The 18,185-nt window shown below is 39.9% G+C and overlaps 1 protein-coding gene across 1 annotated transcript in view; it reads left to right on the forward strand.

Moving 5' to 3' along the window:
* The window catches only part of hectd2 (HECT domain containing 2), a 56,687-nt gene extending 47,745 nt beyond the window's left edge, over positions 1–8,942 (forward strand). Inside the window, exons 20-22 of the mRNA XM_038732807.1 lie at positions 3,253–3,368; positions 3,984–4,127; positions 4,827–8,942. Of these exons, the coding sequence (XP_038588735.1) occupies positions 3,253–3,368; positions 3,984–4,127; positions 4,827–4,947 (381 nt within the window). The 3' untranslated portion in view covers positions 4,948–8,942. The remainder of the gene's footprint in view (positions 1–3,252; positions 3,369–3,983; positions 4,128–4,826) is intronic.
* The last annotated feature ends 9,243 nt before the right edge of the window (positions 8,943–18,185 follow it).

The raw sequence follows: 18,185 nt of genomic DNA on the forward strand, positions 1-18,185 counted from the left end.
CATTTCGTACTAAAAATCACCTACATTAAAGGTGGATTAGGAATGACCCGTCTGAACTGTGAACCCATCCTTTAACAGCGCAGTACATTAAAGGTTTATCTGTATAAATTTTGTGTGCAAAGCTGTGAAAGTGGCCATTTTAGCCTGCAGGAGGTGCTAGAAGGAAGCACATGGAGTTCATGGAGTGTTGCATCCTCTGGGGAGGATGAATGTAAATGACCTGTTGACTCTTTAATGTTTGGAGGAAGTGGAAACTTTGTCTAAATGAAAGTTGAGACTAGATGAACGGTCAGGAAGTCGCCATAATCATTAGTTTTCATCCTCTGGAGACCATTAAATGCAATTTGGCAAGACTGTAATTGTAAAGATATCTTGCTCTGTACCAAAGTGTTGGACATACAGATAGACATCCCCGTCATAATGAAGTCTCTTTTGTAACCACCACTCTACACTTCTACTCTGATAGAAAGATGCACACGTGCCGCGTTTAGACCAGTCTGGGAAACGTTAAGATCTAGAGAGACACCGATCGTTCGGCTGATCATTTACACCACAGCACAGACGTTAACCAACTATTTTCACAGGCACACTTGAACATCTCATTGCTGTGGAAGTTCTTCACAATTACTGTCAAATAATTTCATGAAGTCTTAATGCACTGCACACAGTTTATTTTATATCATAATTTATATTTGGGCTTAGAGAGGGTATCAGGTCAGTTTGAGTAAAAAGATTAAAAGTACAAGTGAAGTCAAAAGTCATTGGTGTTAAGTTTTTTATTTTTGTCAAGTTGAGCCTAAAGTCATCATATTTGTGACTGGAGTCTGACTCAAGTCCAAGTCATGTGACTGGAGTCTGACTCAAGTCCAAGTCATGTGACTGAAGTTCACACCTGATATATTTGGCAGAGAAACGGAGAGTGAGACTTTATCTGGTATTTCGTTAGAAGGCATGGACACGTGGATACACCACTTATTAGGTTTTGATCGTTTCGATAAGCGACACTTTACACTTTATTGTCTCGAAGGGAAATTCTTTTCTCAACACTGTACATCTGCAATTAACATCACATATCACTCCCAACAAATGTACAACATATACAACATGCAACAACAACAGGACAGGTGAAAGCAAGACTCCCGGTGTCCTCCCCGAGACACGGTGTTCATGGCACTATGGCTGCAGGTACCAGGCTTTTGCCAAAACGGGTCCTTCTGCACCTCAGGGACCCGTGCCTGCACCCAGATGGTAGGAGAGTGAATTAGCAGGTGTGTGATGTCCTGTGCTGTTGTGATGCGTTTGATGGCTTATAATTGAGTTCTGATACGCTGGGTGTGGGCGGACCGGTTGTCTTTTATTTGTACATCCCTACCTGCCAGGAAGCTAAGACGTGTAACTCACATGGGCACAGTTACTGTGAAAAAGGATAATACCTTTTTGTATTCTTGCTGATGTTCATCAACTTTTAAAAAAAACAACTTAAAAACAGCTAAAGCACATCTGAGTCTCAAACTCAGCTGTATCTGATTCGTTTTTGATTGGGGTCAAAGTTCAGTGTGTCAGACACACTTCTATATTCGTCTTTCTATGTTTCGTTTGTGTATCTGTCGTCAGTCACGTCCACACTGTGTGACGTGTTAGGATGTGATGAGGCAGGCCTGTGGTTGATTTGTGGGTGTGTGGTTTAATGATTGTGTGTGATGGTGTTGTGACAGAGTCTGGAGTTTTTGCCTGTCAGTAAGTTTGTAAACTGTTGTCTCTTCCTGACAGAGAAACTACTGAACTATACTGAACATATTTTAAATGATCTGTGGATTTAACATTATAAAACTCTAATCTACTTTTTATAAATTGCTGTTTTGGTGTTCGTGACCCACATGACCGTGTACAGACTTGCCCAACAATGAGTCATTAAGTTGTAAGTTGTGTGTCTGTTGTACAGTTTGAAGCAGATTCTTTTACAGTTTGACACACTTTGTTATCAGCTGCTCGAATGAGGCCGGATTTCCTGTTTCGCCTCCTGTTTTTACGGGTTGTGTTCTTACACCATTCAAGCAGCGGAAATGACTCTTCTGTTAAAGTGGAAATTCTACTCTAGAGCTGATGTTGCGTCCGTCCAGCTGATTTATTCAAATGTTTCCTCATGGTGACAGTAGATCAGTGGGCTGAGCCAGGAACTGAAGCCGCCAGGGCTCAAATCCAGCTGATACTAACATGCACGGAGGCTGAAGTTATAATCCTGAAGACTTTCATGAAATCAAACTGCTATTGATCCTTTCTGATCAGCAGTTATTTCCGCTGTAGCTGTTGAATGTATTTGATAATTACCTCACTGTACAGTAGTTCAGTAGTTCGTCGCCTGTGGCAGGGCCCACCATTCTTGCGCTGGACTCGGCTTGCCTAACTGTGAATGAGAGATTTACGGGAAATGAGGCTCGAGTGTAATTCAGCATTACTGTTATTAAATGGATATTGATATCAGAATCCCTGTAATGCAATGGAATCATATTTTTTTGTCAGTATTGTTATATACTTTATAATAACTGAACTATACAACAAATGTGTGCATAAGAAGGCAGAATCCATCATGTCTGATGATTCTGCATGCAGAATTTAAGTTGCTGCCTTCTGGTTCCCACTTCAGTCCAATCTAACAGATATTCATGTAAATGTAATAAGGCACACTATTTATGTGTTTTATGGTCTGGTCTCACCCTGTATTTGTCATTACTGATGTTGTTGTCGTGTTTTGTCTAATTCTATTTGCTACTGCGGCAAAACTATTTGCCCCTTGGGGACAAATAAAGGTCTTAAATTGAATTGAACTGAATTGAATTAGAAATATAATCAGAAGAAACTGCTGAATTCATGTTGGTCTGTTCTTTCTATTTGTCATGTTACACTGTGCTGACCGGTGTTGCATTAGTTTGTTACTTTACAATACTTTTATGTTATGTATGTTTTATGTTTTATGCGTAATGTTACCTAACATTTTTGGTATATTGTTTTACGTTGCATTATCTCATGAGATAATGAAAACTATAATTTAGGAAACTGCGTTTTTTGATGTACATCAATGTGTGAGGTTGTTCATTAGTTGTTAAAAAATATCAACAACTTCTCTTTGTGTAGCATGTCTTCTTTGACTTTAGAATGAAATAAATTCTTAAGAAGCTCAATCTCAAAAAGTTAATTTGAGTTAAATTGTACACCAAAGTGTGTATTTATTCTTCTTCTCTTTTTTTTTTGCAGTTGCTGCGGCCGGAGGAGGTGGAGATGTTGGTGTGCGGCAGTCCAGAGCTCGACATGACCGCTCTGCAGAAAGCTGCTCAATATGAAGGATTCAGCAAGACCGACACGACCGTACGGTGAGACACCTGCACTTCCTGTTTACTGAAACTAACCTACTCTGCTGTGCAGGAAGTCAACACATCCTTTTTTTTTCTACTCAGAACAACTTAGTTTTTGTCCGTCATGATTGACAGATGGTTTGTGTGTTTAGGCTGCAAGCCTGTAAGGCGTTAAGTTTGACACACACACACACACACACACACACACACACACACACACACACACGTCCATCCTTCCTGTAGCAGGGGAAGAAAACAAGCCAACACTTGTCAGCCACAGATAACGTAACTCAGTATGGTGCTGACAGCTGACAACAAGCAGCTGCAGCCCTGTTACACAACTTCAGTACTGTCTGTCTGACTGTAAACTATTTATTTGTCACTCTGTAGTTTTACGAGCTCTCTGCAGGCAAACATTCTGGAAAGGTTTGATTTTCCTTGTTCACAAAATCTATTAATGCATCTCTTCTGGAGAGCGTTTTTAAAAAGCACATTTGTTTGGAAATAACAAATTCCAGCTTGGCATCACACATCAAACAGTGATGTGCACTCTTATCCCGGTCACACTGAGGCTTCTTGGTGTTTGGCTACACATAAATCTATTTGAGAGAGATTTTCTTTGTGTTGCACCAGGTGTTTCTGGGATGTGGTGTTGGCTTTCCCTCTGGAGCTGCAGAAGAAGCTCCTCCACTTCGCCACAGGAAGTGACCGCGTTCCCGTAGGAGGAATGGCCGACCTCAACTTCAAAATCTCCAAGATCGAAGTTCCAACTGACTGGTAGTTTACAAAAACCGACCACACTGAGACCAGTACTCAAATTAAATGGACATAGAAAGAACCTGATGACACAGGGGTCCTGAGAGATTCTGAGATTCTACCAAATACTTTTTATTAAAAATGTTTTATTTTAATTTGCTTCCAAAAGGCTATGCTGAATCAACACACTGAGTAAGAGAGACACGTGGTCTTGCACATAATTTTAATGTTTTAGAGACCTTACTATTGAACTTCAAAGCTAGAGTGCAGGACTCGCCAAATGAGTTCACACCTTGCTGATTAAGCCCGTCGCCTCCAGGTAAACTCTCTGTATTTCAGTGTGACGATTCCCGCGCTGGTAAACCAGTAGTGATGTGTTTTATGTCAACCAGCAATGATTGGTTTGCCAGAGCAACCGTAGTGACAGCAGCAGCTGAGTATGGCGCAACCAAGTCACGTTTGTTGAGTAGCTGTGTTGAGTAAAAACCTTTTTTTATATGTGAGATCAGTTGAACGGTCCCAAATTTCTCCGCATTTTAAGAAAACTGCCTGTTTGCGGGCTCATGAAGTTTTTTCAGAACCATCTAGAAGATGCTACAGCAAGAGTGTTTGACTAAAAAAGTTATTTTGGACAGTTCTTTTTTTATTTTTTATTCTTATGGTTAAAAATACCTTTTTTTTTTTTTCTTCTCATTTTTCTTTCTCTCTGTTTTTCTGCAGGTTGCCGATCTCTCACACCTGTTTCAATCAGATTTGTCTGCCTCCGTATCGAACCAGGAAGGAGCTCAAACACAAACTCACCATCGCCATTTCCAACGCTGAGGGCTTCGGCCTGGAGTGACCAGCCTACACACACACACACACACACACACACACAGACACACAGACTATTAGTGGCGTTAGCTATCTGTCTGCCACAGCTATCACAACGCACCTTATGTATCTCTTTGGTCGTAGATCAGACTGTAGAGGGAATGAGTTTCTCAACAATATTATTATGTACTGTAACGCAGTTTGTATTGTAAAATCGGGGTCTGACAGCTCAGTGTGTGAGTGTTGTAAGAAGATGGGAACTTCCCACCGCAACAGCCACAGAGAAACACTAGAAATGTTTTTATTTGCACACGGACTATGTTAGTTTTAATGTTAGACAGCCCTGACTGAAGAAATTCAGATTTTTAGTTGTTGTCACGGGGGGGGGGGGGTATATCAGCGTAGGCCTCCCGAACCCGTTGCTGGTCCAAATCAAGGTTTCATGAATGAAATTTTAAACATGTCTGGGCCCATACCACTGAAAAGTCATGTGTGTTCTCCAGAAACCTTGTATTTAAATAATAATAGGTTGCTGGTTTGCTCAGGTAATTATTATTATCAATATTAGAGAACAAGGTATTTGTACACCATGTTCAATGATCCTGTATTTTATGGTGCTGCGTAAACTGAGACTAAGTCTGCATTAAGCCGGTCTTAATTTTTAAATGCATCTTTTTCTTTCCATTTCCTGCCAGAATAGAGAAGTTTTTCTCCCCCCAAAGTGGAGCTTTTCCAAAACGGCCTTCAGGGAGCGTAAATGTTAAAATGCCTGCTTGGTGTTCCAGTGAGGGTCGGAAGGTGTGTCCCTGTAAAGTTAAAAAGGTAAACATTTAGTCGTCTCTGTGATTATTCATTTTAAAAGACGTTAACAACGTTAACAACTACTAAGAGTAGTTGTCGTAAACATGGATTTATTATTTATTTATTCATTTTGTCAGACGATGTTGCAGCTATGAATCAATGACTCATTCTCACTCCTAAGTCATCACATACGGACGCATGGTCAAGACCGCTTGGCGTTAGTTTATAAAGCAATGGGAAGCCCTTTTTTTTAAACGCTAAAAGTAGGTTGTGTAGGCCAGAAACCGGACTTTCATCAAGAGGCTGGTGTTTGTTTAGAGTGGTGTTATAACTTATTGTACCCCAAACCATGATGTTTTCCTAAAAATAACCAAGTAGTTTGGGTGCCTAAACCTAACCAAACTGCAGTGTTTCACATTGACCATGCACGTTTCACAACGTTAACCGCTAGTTTTATTTTGAAAGTCTAACTGAATGTTGCATATTTGTTATTGCAAATTCGACCGCGGAGCCCTACACGTGCAAAAACAGGTCCCAGGGTGTTGACTAAGCGTCCAATGTGTTGTTTAGTCAGCCGGCTGTCTGTCTGGCCCACTCCTTACATGATGTTGGCTGAGATGCAGTTTTGATGTCGACCAACTGAAAAGTCAGATTTTTTCCGGGTTGTTTTCAGGTTTTTTCATGCCATTCAGGTGTGTCACTGTCATTTTCATACGGCTCAATGTAGACATAGTCTGAGTTGAACAGAAAATCAGGCTGGAGTTCAAATTACAAACGCAACAGATACAGTACAAGTAAAAAAAAATGAAGGTTAGGTCAGTAAAAATATTAATTGGAATATAAGATTTCTGGAGAACAGTCAAGTGTTGATGTTTTAATATTTCCTGTTTGTGTGGATTCTGACTTCACTGCTTTGGTGACTTTTTAAATGTATTTTTATGAAGGCATAGGAAATGTGTTTTTAAATCCCTTGCTTTGTTTGCAGCACACTGTCGGGATGTAAAGCTTTGCTGGGAGAAGAACGCTATTGTGTATCATGAGATATAGACTGTCTTGTGATTTGTTTTATTGTTGTTTTTTTGACATTGCTGCCTGTTTAATTGAACAAAAGGCTGCAGCACAACTGTTTCTAATTTAGTTGTAAATGTTGTAATGTTGTGGTACAGAGCTGATTGACAGCTGGGTGTTTGTTTTGGCTCTCTCGGCTGCCGTCAGGTTGAGAGGTGACCAACGACCGGCAGCGGGAAGCTGGTAGATGTTAGTCGAGAATGGATCAGAAGATGAAGCAGGATGGGAAAAGAAGTCATCTTCTAGAGGTCCTGTTATTAACAAGTAGTCCAATAGTCAGACTGGTTATTTGAGTATTGAGATATTTCAGCTATTGTGGTGAAGTGCTTACAGATTATTACATCATACCGAATGTCCTCGGAAAAATCCAAAGAAGCACATAATTTCTTTCTCATGTAGGGACTGAAGTTCTGCTTTTAAGCGCTGTGCATTATCGATTATGGATTAATATTCTCGATTAATCAATTAGTTGTTTGGTCAATGAAATGTCATAGATGGTAAAAAAGAAAAATGTCAATGAGTGTTTACCAAAGCCCAAGATGACGTCCTCAATTGTCTTGGTTTAACCCAAAGATATTCAGTTTACCGTCATAGAGGAGGAAAAAAACAGAAAATATTCACATATAAGAAGCTGAATCTGAGAATTTAGTTAGTTATCTTAAAACGATGAATCAATTATCCAAATAGTTGCCAATTCATTTTATATTTGACAAGTAATCGATGAATCAGCTAATCGTTACAGCTCTTGTGCTCGCTGCTGTCAAGTGTGGTCAGAAACTTTGTTACTTTGTGGAAAGTGATGCTCCGTTTTCAACAACAGGTAAATTACACTAGGTGCAGCTCTGAGGAGGACATGGTGCCATTAGTTTTTTACATGGACTGTGTTCAATACAAACGTTTTCACCTGCACTTAGTCTTAGTTTTTTCTATTTTGAATTTAATCTTCCTTCAAGTGGGAGCTTATTTTTTAAGATTCAATTAATGTGGAACTTCACGAGCAGAATCTAACTTATAGTCAGTCTCCCCTACCCCCGACCTTATTTTAGAACCTGTCTGTCAGATCACAGCGCCCTTCTCTCCAATGATTCTTCTCCATTCAACAAGAAAGACATCACATTAAGGAAGTTAAGATGCTAGTTCTCTGGGGAAACGCTGAATCAGGGAAGTAGAAATTCAGACAGTCATGATTTAAATGTTGGTGGCATCCAGACTTTCTGCCTTTGGTTTAGCTTAACTTTTTTGGCTTTCAATCAGAGCTGTGCTGGTTTTAAACACTCAGCACTCTTATTTAAAGCTTGCCATGGGAAATGTCTGAATTCCTAAAGACGAGCTGGTAAAAAAAACAACAAAAAAAACAGGTTACCAAGCAACAGCCGGATCTGGGTCACTCATTCAGTCTCACTGAGCGTCTATAGGGTCTGAAAAAGCTCCTTATACAACAGCGGATGCTTTTTTTTGTCATTTAACGACAAGTCCAGAGCAACAGCAGGAGCCAGAAGCATCAAATCATCTGTTTGAGAAGGACTTCATTCCACATTCACACCATGGACTGGGAAAAATGTCAGCATCACTATGCTGAATACAAAAAGGACACATTTTATGGCCTTGAAATGGGAGAGGTTGTCAGAGGAGCTTGGATAAATGGGATAATGTGATGTCTGAGAAGTTGGGGGGGGGTTTGCTATGTGAATCTGACCCAGGTCTGTTGTATGTGAATGGGACCAAACTGTGTCAGGTTATACAGTGGGAAGGCAGCGTAAAGACCTTGTTAAAAAAAATCTGTTTGAAAATAGTTTGAATGGATTCAAAGGATTTGTTGAGATGTAATTATTTGAACTTGTCAGAAAAGAGCACTTAAAAAGTAGAGAAAAGTCATGTTTGTTTTTATTATTTAACAGTTGTAAACCTTCAGGTTCATCGGTATCTGTCCGTTAAATGTATGTACAATTCCTTCTGTTGGGTTTTAACATGAATTACATCAGTTTGTAATGACTGTCTCTCGAGTGAATGACCATGCATGACCCATTTTGAAAACGTCTTGTGCTTCTCTGTTGCCTAAGTGTTATATAATATACTGTATGTACTGCAATGTTTCCACAAGTATTTACTGTAAAGTAAAGGTTGACAGGGGGGTCGTTCCTCTCTAGAAAAAGATTTGCTGGCTATATGTGTTTGTTTTTTTATTTTAAGATGCACCTTGCCTCACATTCCTACTGGGAGCTGCACAAAAGAACCAGTCGTCTGGACAGCACCAATCCAGGGTTAACTGTAGCTTCACACTGACTTTATTTACAAGAACTAAAAAGAAAGTACTTTGAGAAATGGTAGTTGAGTAAATATGGGATTTATCAATCAAAAGCATACTTCTATTATTAATAGCTGAATTAATAAACCTGACAACAAGTTAGTGTGAAAGGTGAAATGAGCTTTGGATTGGCAGGAATTTAAACGGTTATTTAATATGTATTAACTGAGCAGTCAGTCATTGTGTAATTTTGACATGAGTCAGTGTTTCCTTTGTTAACTGTAACACTTTGACCAACTAATATTGACCAGTCGCTTCAGAGCATTATATACACTCACCTAAAGAATTATTAGGAACACCGCTTCAATGCATTTAGGGGTGTGGTCCTGGTCAAGACAATCTCCTGAACTCCAAACTGAATGTCAGAATGGGAAAGAATTTTGAGCGTGGCATGGTTGTTGGTGCCAGACAGGCCGGTCTGAGTTTTTCACAATCTGCTCAGTTACTGGGATTTTCACGCACAACCATTTCTAGGGTTTACAAAGAATGGTGTGAAAAGGGAAAAACATCCAGTATGCGGCAGTCCTGTGGGCGAAAATGCCTTGTTGATGCTAGAGGTCAGAGGAGAATGGGCCGACTGATTCAAGCTGATAGAGCAACTTTGACTGAAATAACCGCTCGTTACAACCGAGGTATGCAGCAAAGCATTTGTGAAGCCACAACACGCACAACCTTGAGGCGGATGGGCTACAACAGCAGAAGACCCCACCGGGTACCACTCATCTCCACTACAAATAGGAAAAAGAGGCTACAATTTGCAAGAGCTCACCAAAATTGGACAGTTGAAGACTGGAAAAATGTTGCCTGGTCTGATGAGTCTCGATTTCTGTTGAGACATTCAGATGGTAGAGTCAGAATTTGGCGTAAACAGAATGAGAACATGGATCCATCATGCCTTGTTACCACTGTGCAGGCTGCTGGTGGTGGTGTAATGGTGTGGGGGATGTTTTCTTGGCACACTTTAGGCCCCTTAGTGCCAATTGGGCATCGTTTAAATGCCACGGCCTACCTGAGCATTGTTTCTGACCATGTCCATCCCTTTATGGCCACCATGTACCCATCCTCTGATGGCTACTTCCAGCAGGATAATGCACCATGTCACAAAGCTCCAATCATTTCAAATTGGTTTCTTGAACATGACTGAGTTCACTGTACTAAAATGGCCCCCACAGTCACCAGATCTCAACCCAACAGAGCATCTTTGGGATGTGGTGGAACGGGAGCTTCGTGCCCTGGATGTGCATCCCACAAATCTCCATCAACTGCGAGATGCTATCCATCAATATGGGCCAACATTTCTAAAGAATGCTTTCAGCACCTTGTTGAATCAATGCCACGTAGAATTAAGGCAGTTCTGAAGGCGAAAGGGGGTCAAACACAGTATTAGTATGGTGTTCCTAATAATCCTTTAGGTGAGTGTAATTGACTCTACGATTTCCTCTTCATGCTAGAGTGATGAGTTTAAGTTTCTGTACCACAATTATAAGCACTTTTACTTGTAATGAAATGTGCTATACAGATACAACTGCCTTGCCTTGTCAGAATGTAAGAGGTCACTGACTTTCATTGACAAAAATCTTCTTTCCTAAAATTTCCTTGAAATGACTCAAGCCAATGAATCTGTCACTGCAGTAATATTTTAACAGTTTCCAAAGCAAATTAACTTGCAGGCACACGTGTTCTAGAAAATTGTTGAAACGGTATATATATTTAAAACAGTATAATATTTTTACTGCACACGCAGAGACGTGGGGCCTTCTCTGATGTAAATGTGACACCTTGCAACTGCTGACTGGGACCATAAATGCATTTAAAATTCTACAAAAAAAACACTGATTATTTGCTCTACATGTTTTAATAATCCTCTTCAACCAGTTTCAGTTCAGCTGAAACTAATGCAGAGGTTCAGAGTTTGGAGTTCGGCTGCACTGCTGTTGAAGTGAGTTTTCATCACAGGGTGTTCACCTTTACACCCCACATACGCAAACACACATTCACTCTTATTCTGTGTTTTTCTGTCCTTTACTGTGGACACCAATTAATCCCCAACAATGTTTTTCTGAGGCTTATTATCTTTTATTTCCTCTCTCTCTGTCTCTCCGTGGTGGTGAGGTGCCCTACTTTAAGGCCCGGGAACGAGGGGTCATATCATTTGTTAAACAAACAGAAATATGTAGGCCATGGCCAGCTCTGCTTTGTCACTCACTAACCTGCCAAGAACCCACCATTATCTTTTTTTTAATAGGAGAGGAGACAGCTGACTCAGCAAATTGCACCCTATTAATTTTCAAAAATAATCACGCTATAGTGCCAAGTATTGTGACAGTGACCTAAAGTTGATCCCTTTTATCAATTTATTGGTTGCTGTTTCAGTGTGGTCTTTAAAATCCCTTCATTAAACTAAAAACAGTTCATCCTCTCATTGATCTGTTATTGCCATAGTATATACACATGACATGAGGAGTGGGGGCGGCGCTGTAGGTATTGGTGGCTTGTTGTTGGCACTTGGCATACATGCCCACAAACCCATGCTTTCGAGTTTGTTTACTGGATTTTACTTAATCTATTGTTTTTATCTCTATGTGGTTCAGTTTAATGTCTCAAGGTTTTTGCTTCATTTCTATTATCGTTTTGAACTTGTTGTTATCTTGAGTGTAGCATTTTGTAACTTGGTTTATGAAAACTGCTCTTCTGATAGGAGCTGTTGCTGTTTGGGCTGCACACACAGAAATCACAAACATTAACCCCATCAAACTCAAGTTGCCCAGTAAAAAGATCACGATGCAATGGAAAATCACAGAAAGTGATGTCAAAACCATTCTCCTATCACCAGTTCATGGATCATTGGAGGGTCTCCAGCGGGGCTGACATAACCCTGTCTCATCATTTGTTATTTATACTGAGCTTAAAAAAGATGGTTGAATTAAAGTAGATCATTTAAATCATCATTATTTATAACTTTGAGATATTTGGCCATTCATCTACAGAACTTGCGGACCAAATAAGCCCTCCTGTTAACATCCACATGGTCATTTTGTGCCATGAAACAGTAAATATGGCTCTTTGTTTCCATTTAAATAGTGGTAAATAGATTATATTTCATTGATTGATGCAGGTGTGAATACAGGATGGAATCACAACACAGATCTCTGTTATAAAATGTCAGATTCTGTTATGTGTGGTTCCAGCTTGTGTTGACGTGGTCAGAAAACTCCTTCAATTGAAGTTGGCGGTTCACAATTTTTGCTGTGAACTTTAAGCTAAATTGTCTTTTAAAAAACAAACAGAGTGTTATCAAGCATGATGAGTTTAAAATTCTCTATGATTAGTTCAGGCTTCGAGGGAGACCATCCTGTGTCTTTCTTCATCTTGATCTTTCTGAGAGTATTGCAAAACATGAGAACAGCGGGAGTCAGCTGGACTGAGCTTAACATTACTTGGAAGGGTAAACATCGCTTCCCAACAGGCACTCCATTGAGAAGCAGGTGGAGGAAAACAGCTATGAGCTCAGTGACCGTCAGATCATAATGTTTATTAAACTCTGTGGAAAATGTGAAACAGCACCGTGTGGCCACTACCAGTTGGCGGACTCCCTGAGTCATCCAGAAGTTTGCTCAGAGGAAAAACCACTGTGCACTTTCACATTGCTTTATTATCCGGGATTATTACGCTAATATGCCGGCAATGTAGTCAAGACCGCCCAAACCGAGACCAAGTCAAGACCAAGACCAGAGTTTATCAAGACCGAGACAAGACCAAGACTTTTAGGGGCTGAGAGCAGTCGAGACCAAGAACGAGGGAGGGCGAGACCGAGTCAAGACCAAGAGCAGTTCCCTGCATTGCGTGGCACACAATAAAATGTGAAACGAGATCATAGGTAGTTCTCAAATTGATCTGAAAGATCCACATTCCCATTAAAACACCCACATACAAACACTAAGAGTAAGCATCGCAGGGAGGGGTGACAGTCATTAATTAGGGTTTCTGGTTGTATTTGAAGCAATATGTTTTACTTCCAATCAAAGTTAGGATGTTAACAAATAAATCAGACAATGCAAAAGCAATTTATTGATATTCCCAAAGTTATGGTCTTGACTGGTCTTGAAATAAAATCCCAAGTCCTCAATGTCCGAGACCAAGAAAAGACAGAGCACAAATGCGGTTGAGACCGAGACGAGACCGAGACGAGACCAAGACCATCAAAAAGTGGTCTTAAGACCAAGACCGGTCTCGAGTACTACAACACTACCGGCATAGCACTGGTCCACTGCGCTGTATGAAAGGTATAGAGCCAGTGGACATTCCTTCCGTTTTGATTGCGGGATCTCTTGTGGAAAGCAGCGATAGAAAGGGTCTGGATCCCTAAAACGTTGTCTGTGCGCTTCCTTGTGGCCTTCAGTGGTGTTGATTTAAGTAGTCTAAATATTGCAGAATAGAATTCCTGAAATTCAGCCATGGTTTTTGGTTTTAGTGTGCCACCCTAAATTTTTCAGTGGCCCAATTGTCATTGTCCTGTCTAACACACCTCATACCTGATACCCAGTCAGATGCATCGAACAATACATTATTATTTCTCAGTTCAGTCTGACTCATGCGACTGACATTTGGATTTATTTTTCTTGGCGATCACTCAACCTTTACTGTCAAACATCTGAGAATATGTGGCGCATGATTCATCTCTTCGTGTAAAGGTAACCTGATCCTGGCATCAGGCCACAAGCAGTTGTCTGATGTGAAATACTCACATCACCAAATCACAAAACACTTTAAATTAAGAAACTGACACACATAGTGGCTCTTCAAAGGTTCTATATATGAGATTCTGAACATTAATATAAGAGTATACAAGTATTTGTGTGTGAAGCTTTGAGGAGAGCAATACTGCTGTTTGTTTTCTAACACCGTATACTACAATTTTGTTTCTGTCCAGTTTGAATGAAGTGTTTTAAGATGATCTGCAGGGTAAAATTTCAGTTTTTTCCCCAATGGAGTCTGGTGGGCCGGATCGCCCATTTGTTTGGTCTGAGATGCTGGTGCTCTGCTGCAACATTTAATGTCAGGGAATGTTGCATTCAGCTGCTTTTAAATAATAAATTAATTGATTAATTAATTGTTTTTTATTTATTTTATTTTCGTTAATGCAGAATCTGCAAATGGTGAAAGGTTCTCTTTTTAAATTCAATTTAAGCTGTATAAGAGCAGAGCACTGTTTGCGTGGATGCTAAACTGAGTCTGAATTGAAGAGAAATAGCAAAGTGATCTAACATGTGCAGCCTTGTATTTAGTTACTTATTTTGATTTTATAGACAAAGATTTGCCGCCACTAATTGGTCACCACTGTGTTTCGGACGGCAGGAATTTCGCATCCTGCAATAGTTGCAGCAGTCAACTTCACTCCCACATTAAGTGTCCAGGTGCAGGCAAGTTGCAGTCTTTGTTACCCAATCACTTTCCCACAGTGATAATGGGTGTAACAGGTGCAACATGTTTTTCTAAAGTTACAAAGCCTCCCTAAAATATTTTGGTTTATTGTGACACAGCAACAAGTTTATTATTTTTTTTAAATGGGCTGATCAAAGTTTATCAAGCTCGATTTGTAGTATAGAGACATAAACTGGAAATTGTATTCCCATCCCCATCATGTCTTCAAATTCAGAGTCAAACATTAATCTGCAGACATTTATCAGCTGAGCAAAGGGCCAATGGTTTTGACCTAAAAATTAAGTATTTTTACTACCAGGGGCCGTATTAAACTCCACACACACACTACTGATCCTCCCGTCTGTGATGCTACAGTAAGTTTTCCCCCTGTGGTTAAATCCTCCTGCAGGCTGCTGTCCTCAGTTGACCCCTGAGGCTGCACTCTTCAGTCTTGGCTCCATAAAGCAGGTGTGTTGCCAAAATAATAGACTGACTGCTGAGAATAAAACTGACATTCATTATGCATGCACACAGTCACACACAAACAAACACTTGCATCCCAGGCATACGTGCACAAAACCACGCAGTTTGTATGGTACTGAAATTGGAATTGACACATGACAAACAATTAAAACTTTTTTTGCAAATTCTTCCAGAGGTGAATATGCAAGAGACAAAGTAAAACAGAAAGAGCAGCATTTAAATTTTTTTTATTAAAAAAACTAAAAAACTTAACATGCAGTGTGGAAACGTGAATGTAAGATAAACATCTTTAAAATAAAAATTCCCTCGTGTTTGTTCTCACTATACTTCTCTCTCCCTCGTGTTTAAACACACACGTACACACAGCCCTACAAGCTCGTGTTGTTTCTGCTCCAGATGTGAAGAAGCAGCCTCTGTGTGCAGCAGAGTCTCAGCCCGTCTGCGGTCTGGAGAAGTTTCAGAGCTTGACTCGACAGATTTACAGACTTTAACAAACTACTCTGGTGGAGAAAAAAAAAGAAGACTTGGCAAAAAAAGTGAGAACAGTTACACAAGCTTTTTTTGTTTGCTTTTTTGCTTCCTCACTGCTTCCTCCTCACTCTGAAGGGACAGTTTTCCATCTCCCCATCCTCTAAATTCTCCTCACATTATTATAATTTGCCAAATAAGTGAGTCAGGGAAATATTATGCTGGAGGACCAATTAGCTTATGTGGGCAATGTGATTATTCAGTAACACTGCCCACATTGGTATAGGTTTCAAGTTATTATTGTACCAGATGGCTGGGTGTAATCTCTTCTTGCGATCACATTTACACTATCTATGCCACTAGCTAGTTAGTACTGTTAGGTTTCCCTCCAAATCTGGACAACATTTAGGCTACAAGTCAGTCATCATCATACTACTGTCTCAAATTACGATTTATTCATGGGACGTATGTAGCAGCTCTAAAAAGGCCTCAGCCAGCTCATAATTCATGCTAAACTTGGTGACAGTGCTCAGTCCTTTGCCCAAACTGCCATCATGAAGTCCTGTTCACCCTCTTTCTTAACAAAAACAGAAAAATGTGGGTAATAAAGAATTGCCTCTTTGAACAGATCGCTGTGATAATTTGAAGCAGAAGACAGAACCTGAGAGTAATTATCCTTTCCTGCAAATTCCAATACTCCTCTTTACCAAATTCCCTTCTTGGCTAATATAAAGTATCTTTAGTACGTTCATCTGAAGTGACTGAAACCAGACTCACATGTAAACAACATCAAGCATATTCCAATTATCCAGCAGTAAGTCTGACCTGCAGTGGTGTCCACAGGGTGTCTAGTAGCAGGGGATGGAATGAAAAGTTTTAGGGTTAGGACTATATTTTGGCCATAAACTTTGAGACATCCCATTAAAAAATTAGATATGCATGTAAGTGGCAAAGCTCGCTAGCAGTGGCAGTAATTAAGGAGGAAGTCAGATTACTTTGTTTGACAAAGAGCGACAAAATCTGCAGAAGGAGGAGGTTGAGGTGAATGCATGGAACATAAAAACATCTGACTTTTACACAGGAAACCACTGTTTCCTGTTTCAGTCAACGCTGGTTTATTTTAACTGATCTTTGATGAAATCTAACAAAGTTGTTTTTGTTTCTAGATAGAAGAAGTGTTACCACATCATAAAAAGATTTATTAAGATGAAATGATGTTGTCCTGCTGATCAAATGAGTTACAAATGACGTATATTGTCGGTTTATTTAAATGACACTTTCTATCATCTTTTACTCTTCATTTTTGAAAATTTAATTGAATTAAAGAAGCAGAGTTGCACTACACACTACAAAATATTTTTTTAAAAGGCTCACCATGGCATGATAGGTTAAAATAAGCTGTTTGGCAGATATTTGTAGTCATAGTTAGCGCTACTAAGAGGCTTAGGGAGGTTAAGTCTCCTCAAAAAGGTCATGAAAATATAATGCTGAAGCTTTATGTAAATGACTTTTCTTGCTGATGTTGCTGGATTTGCATGCAATAGTTAACACCGGTTTTGGTTTGAAAGAGAGAGAGGTGGAAAGCAAGAAACAAGAATATTTTCATAAATTTTCATCCTGCTTCGAATTTGTTGACAATTTTATAAAATTTGTTGGAGGAGTGGAAGAACTGTTTTGTAAAACTTTTAAATGAACCAATGAATTTGGGAAGAAATGTTACTTTTACGCATCATATTAGGGCTTAATTTAGAAATCCATCATCTCACTTTTTCATCCAGCCAGGGGAGAATTTGTACAGCATCTCTGCACCTAAACAAAATGTGAGGCAACTACTCCAAATGTACTTTTGTATTGCAAGTGCTCATGGAAAGAGGGAAATGTTGCATGTCTTTGTCACCATGTGCTCTCTCTCCCCCCTCTCCACCTCCCCTCTCTCACCCGAACCAGTCGAGGCAGTTGGCCGTCCACCCTGTGTCTAGGTTCTGCTCGAGGTTTCTGCCTGTTAAAAGGAAGTTGCTTTCCTTGCCACTGTGGCCAAGTGCTTGGTCATGGTGGGAATTGTTGTGTCTCTGTAATTATTAAAAAGAATATGGTCTATAAGAGAAGTGCATATACAGTGTTATAAATTGGCGCTATAAAAACATATTGAATGGAATAATTAGGGAAAAAAATTCCAGCAATGAATATCAAAGTCAGCTGATGCATGAGTCAGGATACATTTGGTCTCTCAAATGTGACTGGTGTACATTTACCAGTCTGCTCAGATCAAACGGAGACTTGATGTTCCTCCATATGTGCTCCATGTTCTTAACTGATATGCAGGGATGCTGTCCAATGAAATTTAACAGGGGAACAATGTGCTGCAGATTAGCTGCAGTCAGCTGTGGCTTAAGGTGGAAGTAAACATGCACAAACTTGGGTTGGAACTTTGTGGCCCAAGGTTACAAACATACACAAGGGTGGATATTTCATATGACTTTTGGAGTGGGGGGGGGAGGCTAAGTTGGCAACACTGTGTGTTTGTGTGTGGGGGTGCCTGGTGCCTGAATGGTGTGTATGAGGCAATATAAAAAGACACAATCGAATAGAGTGACTAGAACATAAAAACAAGATCTGTCAGTTAAAAGTTACAGGGCTGCGTTAGATATTGATCAAAAACCTTAAATTTGATTTAAGAAAAGGCAGCAGCAGAAAGAAAAGTCTTGAGAGTTGCAGCAGTT

This window comes from Micropterus salmoides, unplaced genomic scaffold (assembly GCF_014851395.1).
Source record: "Micropterus salmoides isolate LMB-PRFRI ecotype aquatic unplaced genomic scaffold, ASM1485139v1 Ms_hic_scaffold_2, whole genome shotgun sequence".
Taxonomy (NCBI): domain Eukaryota; kingdom Metazoa; phylum Chordata; class Actinopteri; order Centrarchiformes; family Centrarchidae; genus Micropterus; species Micropterus salmoides.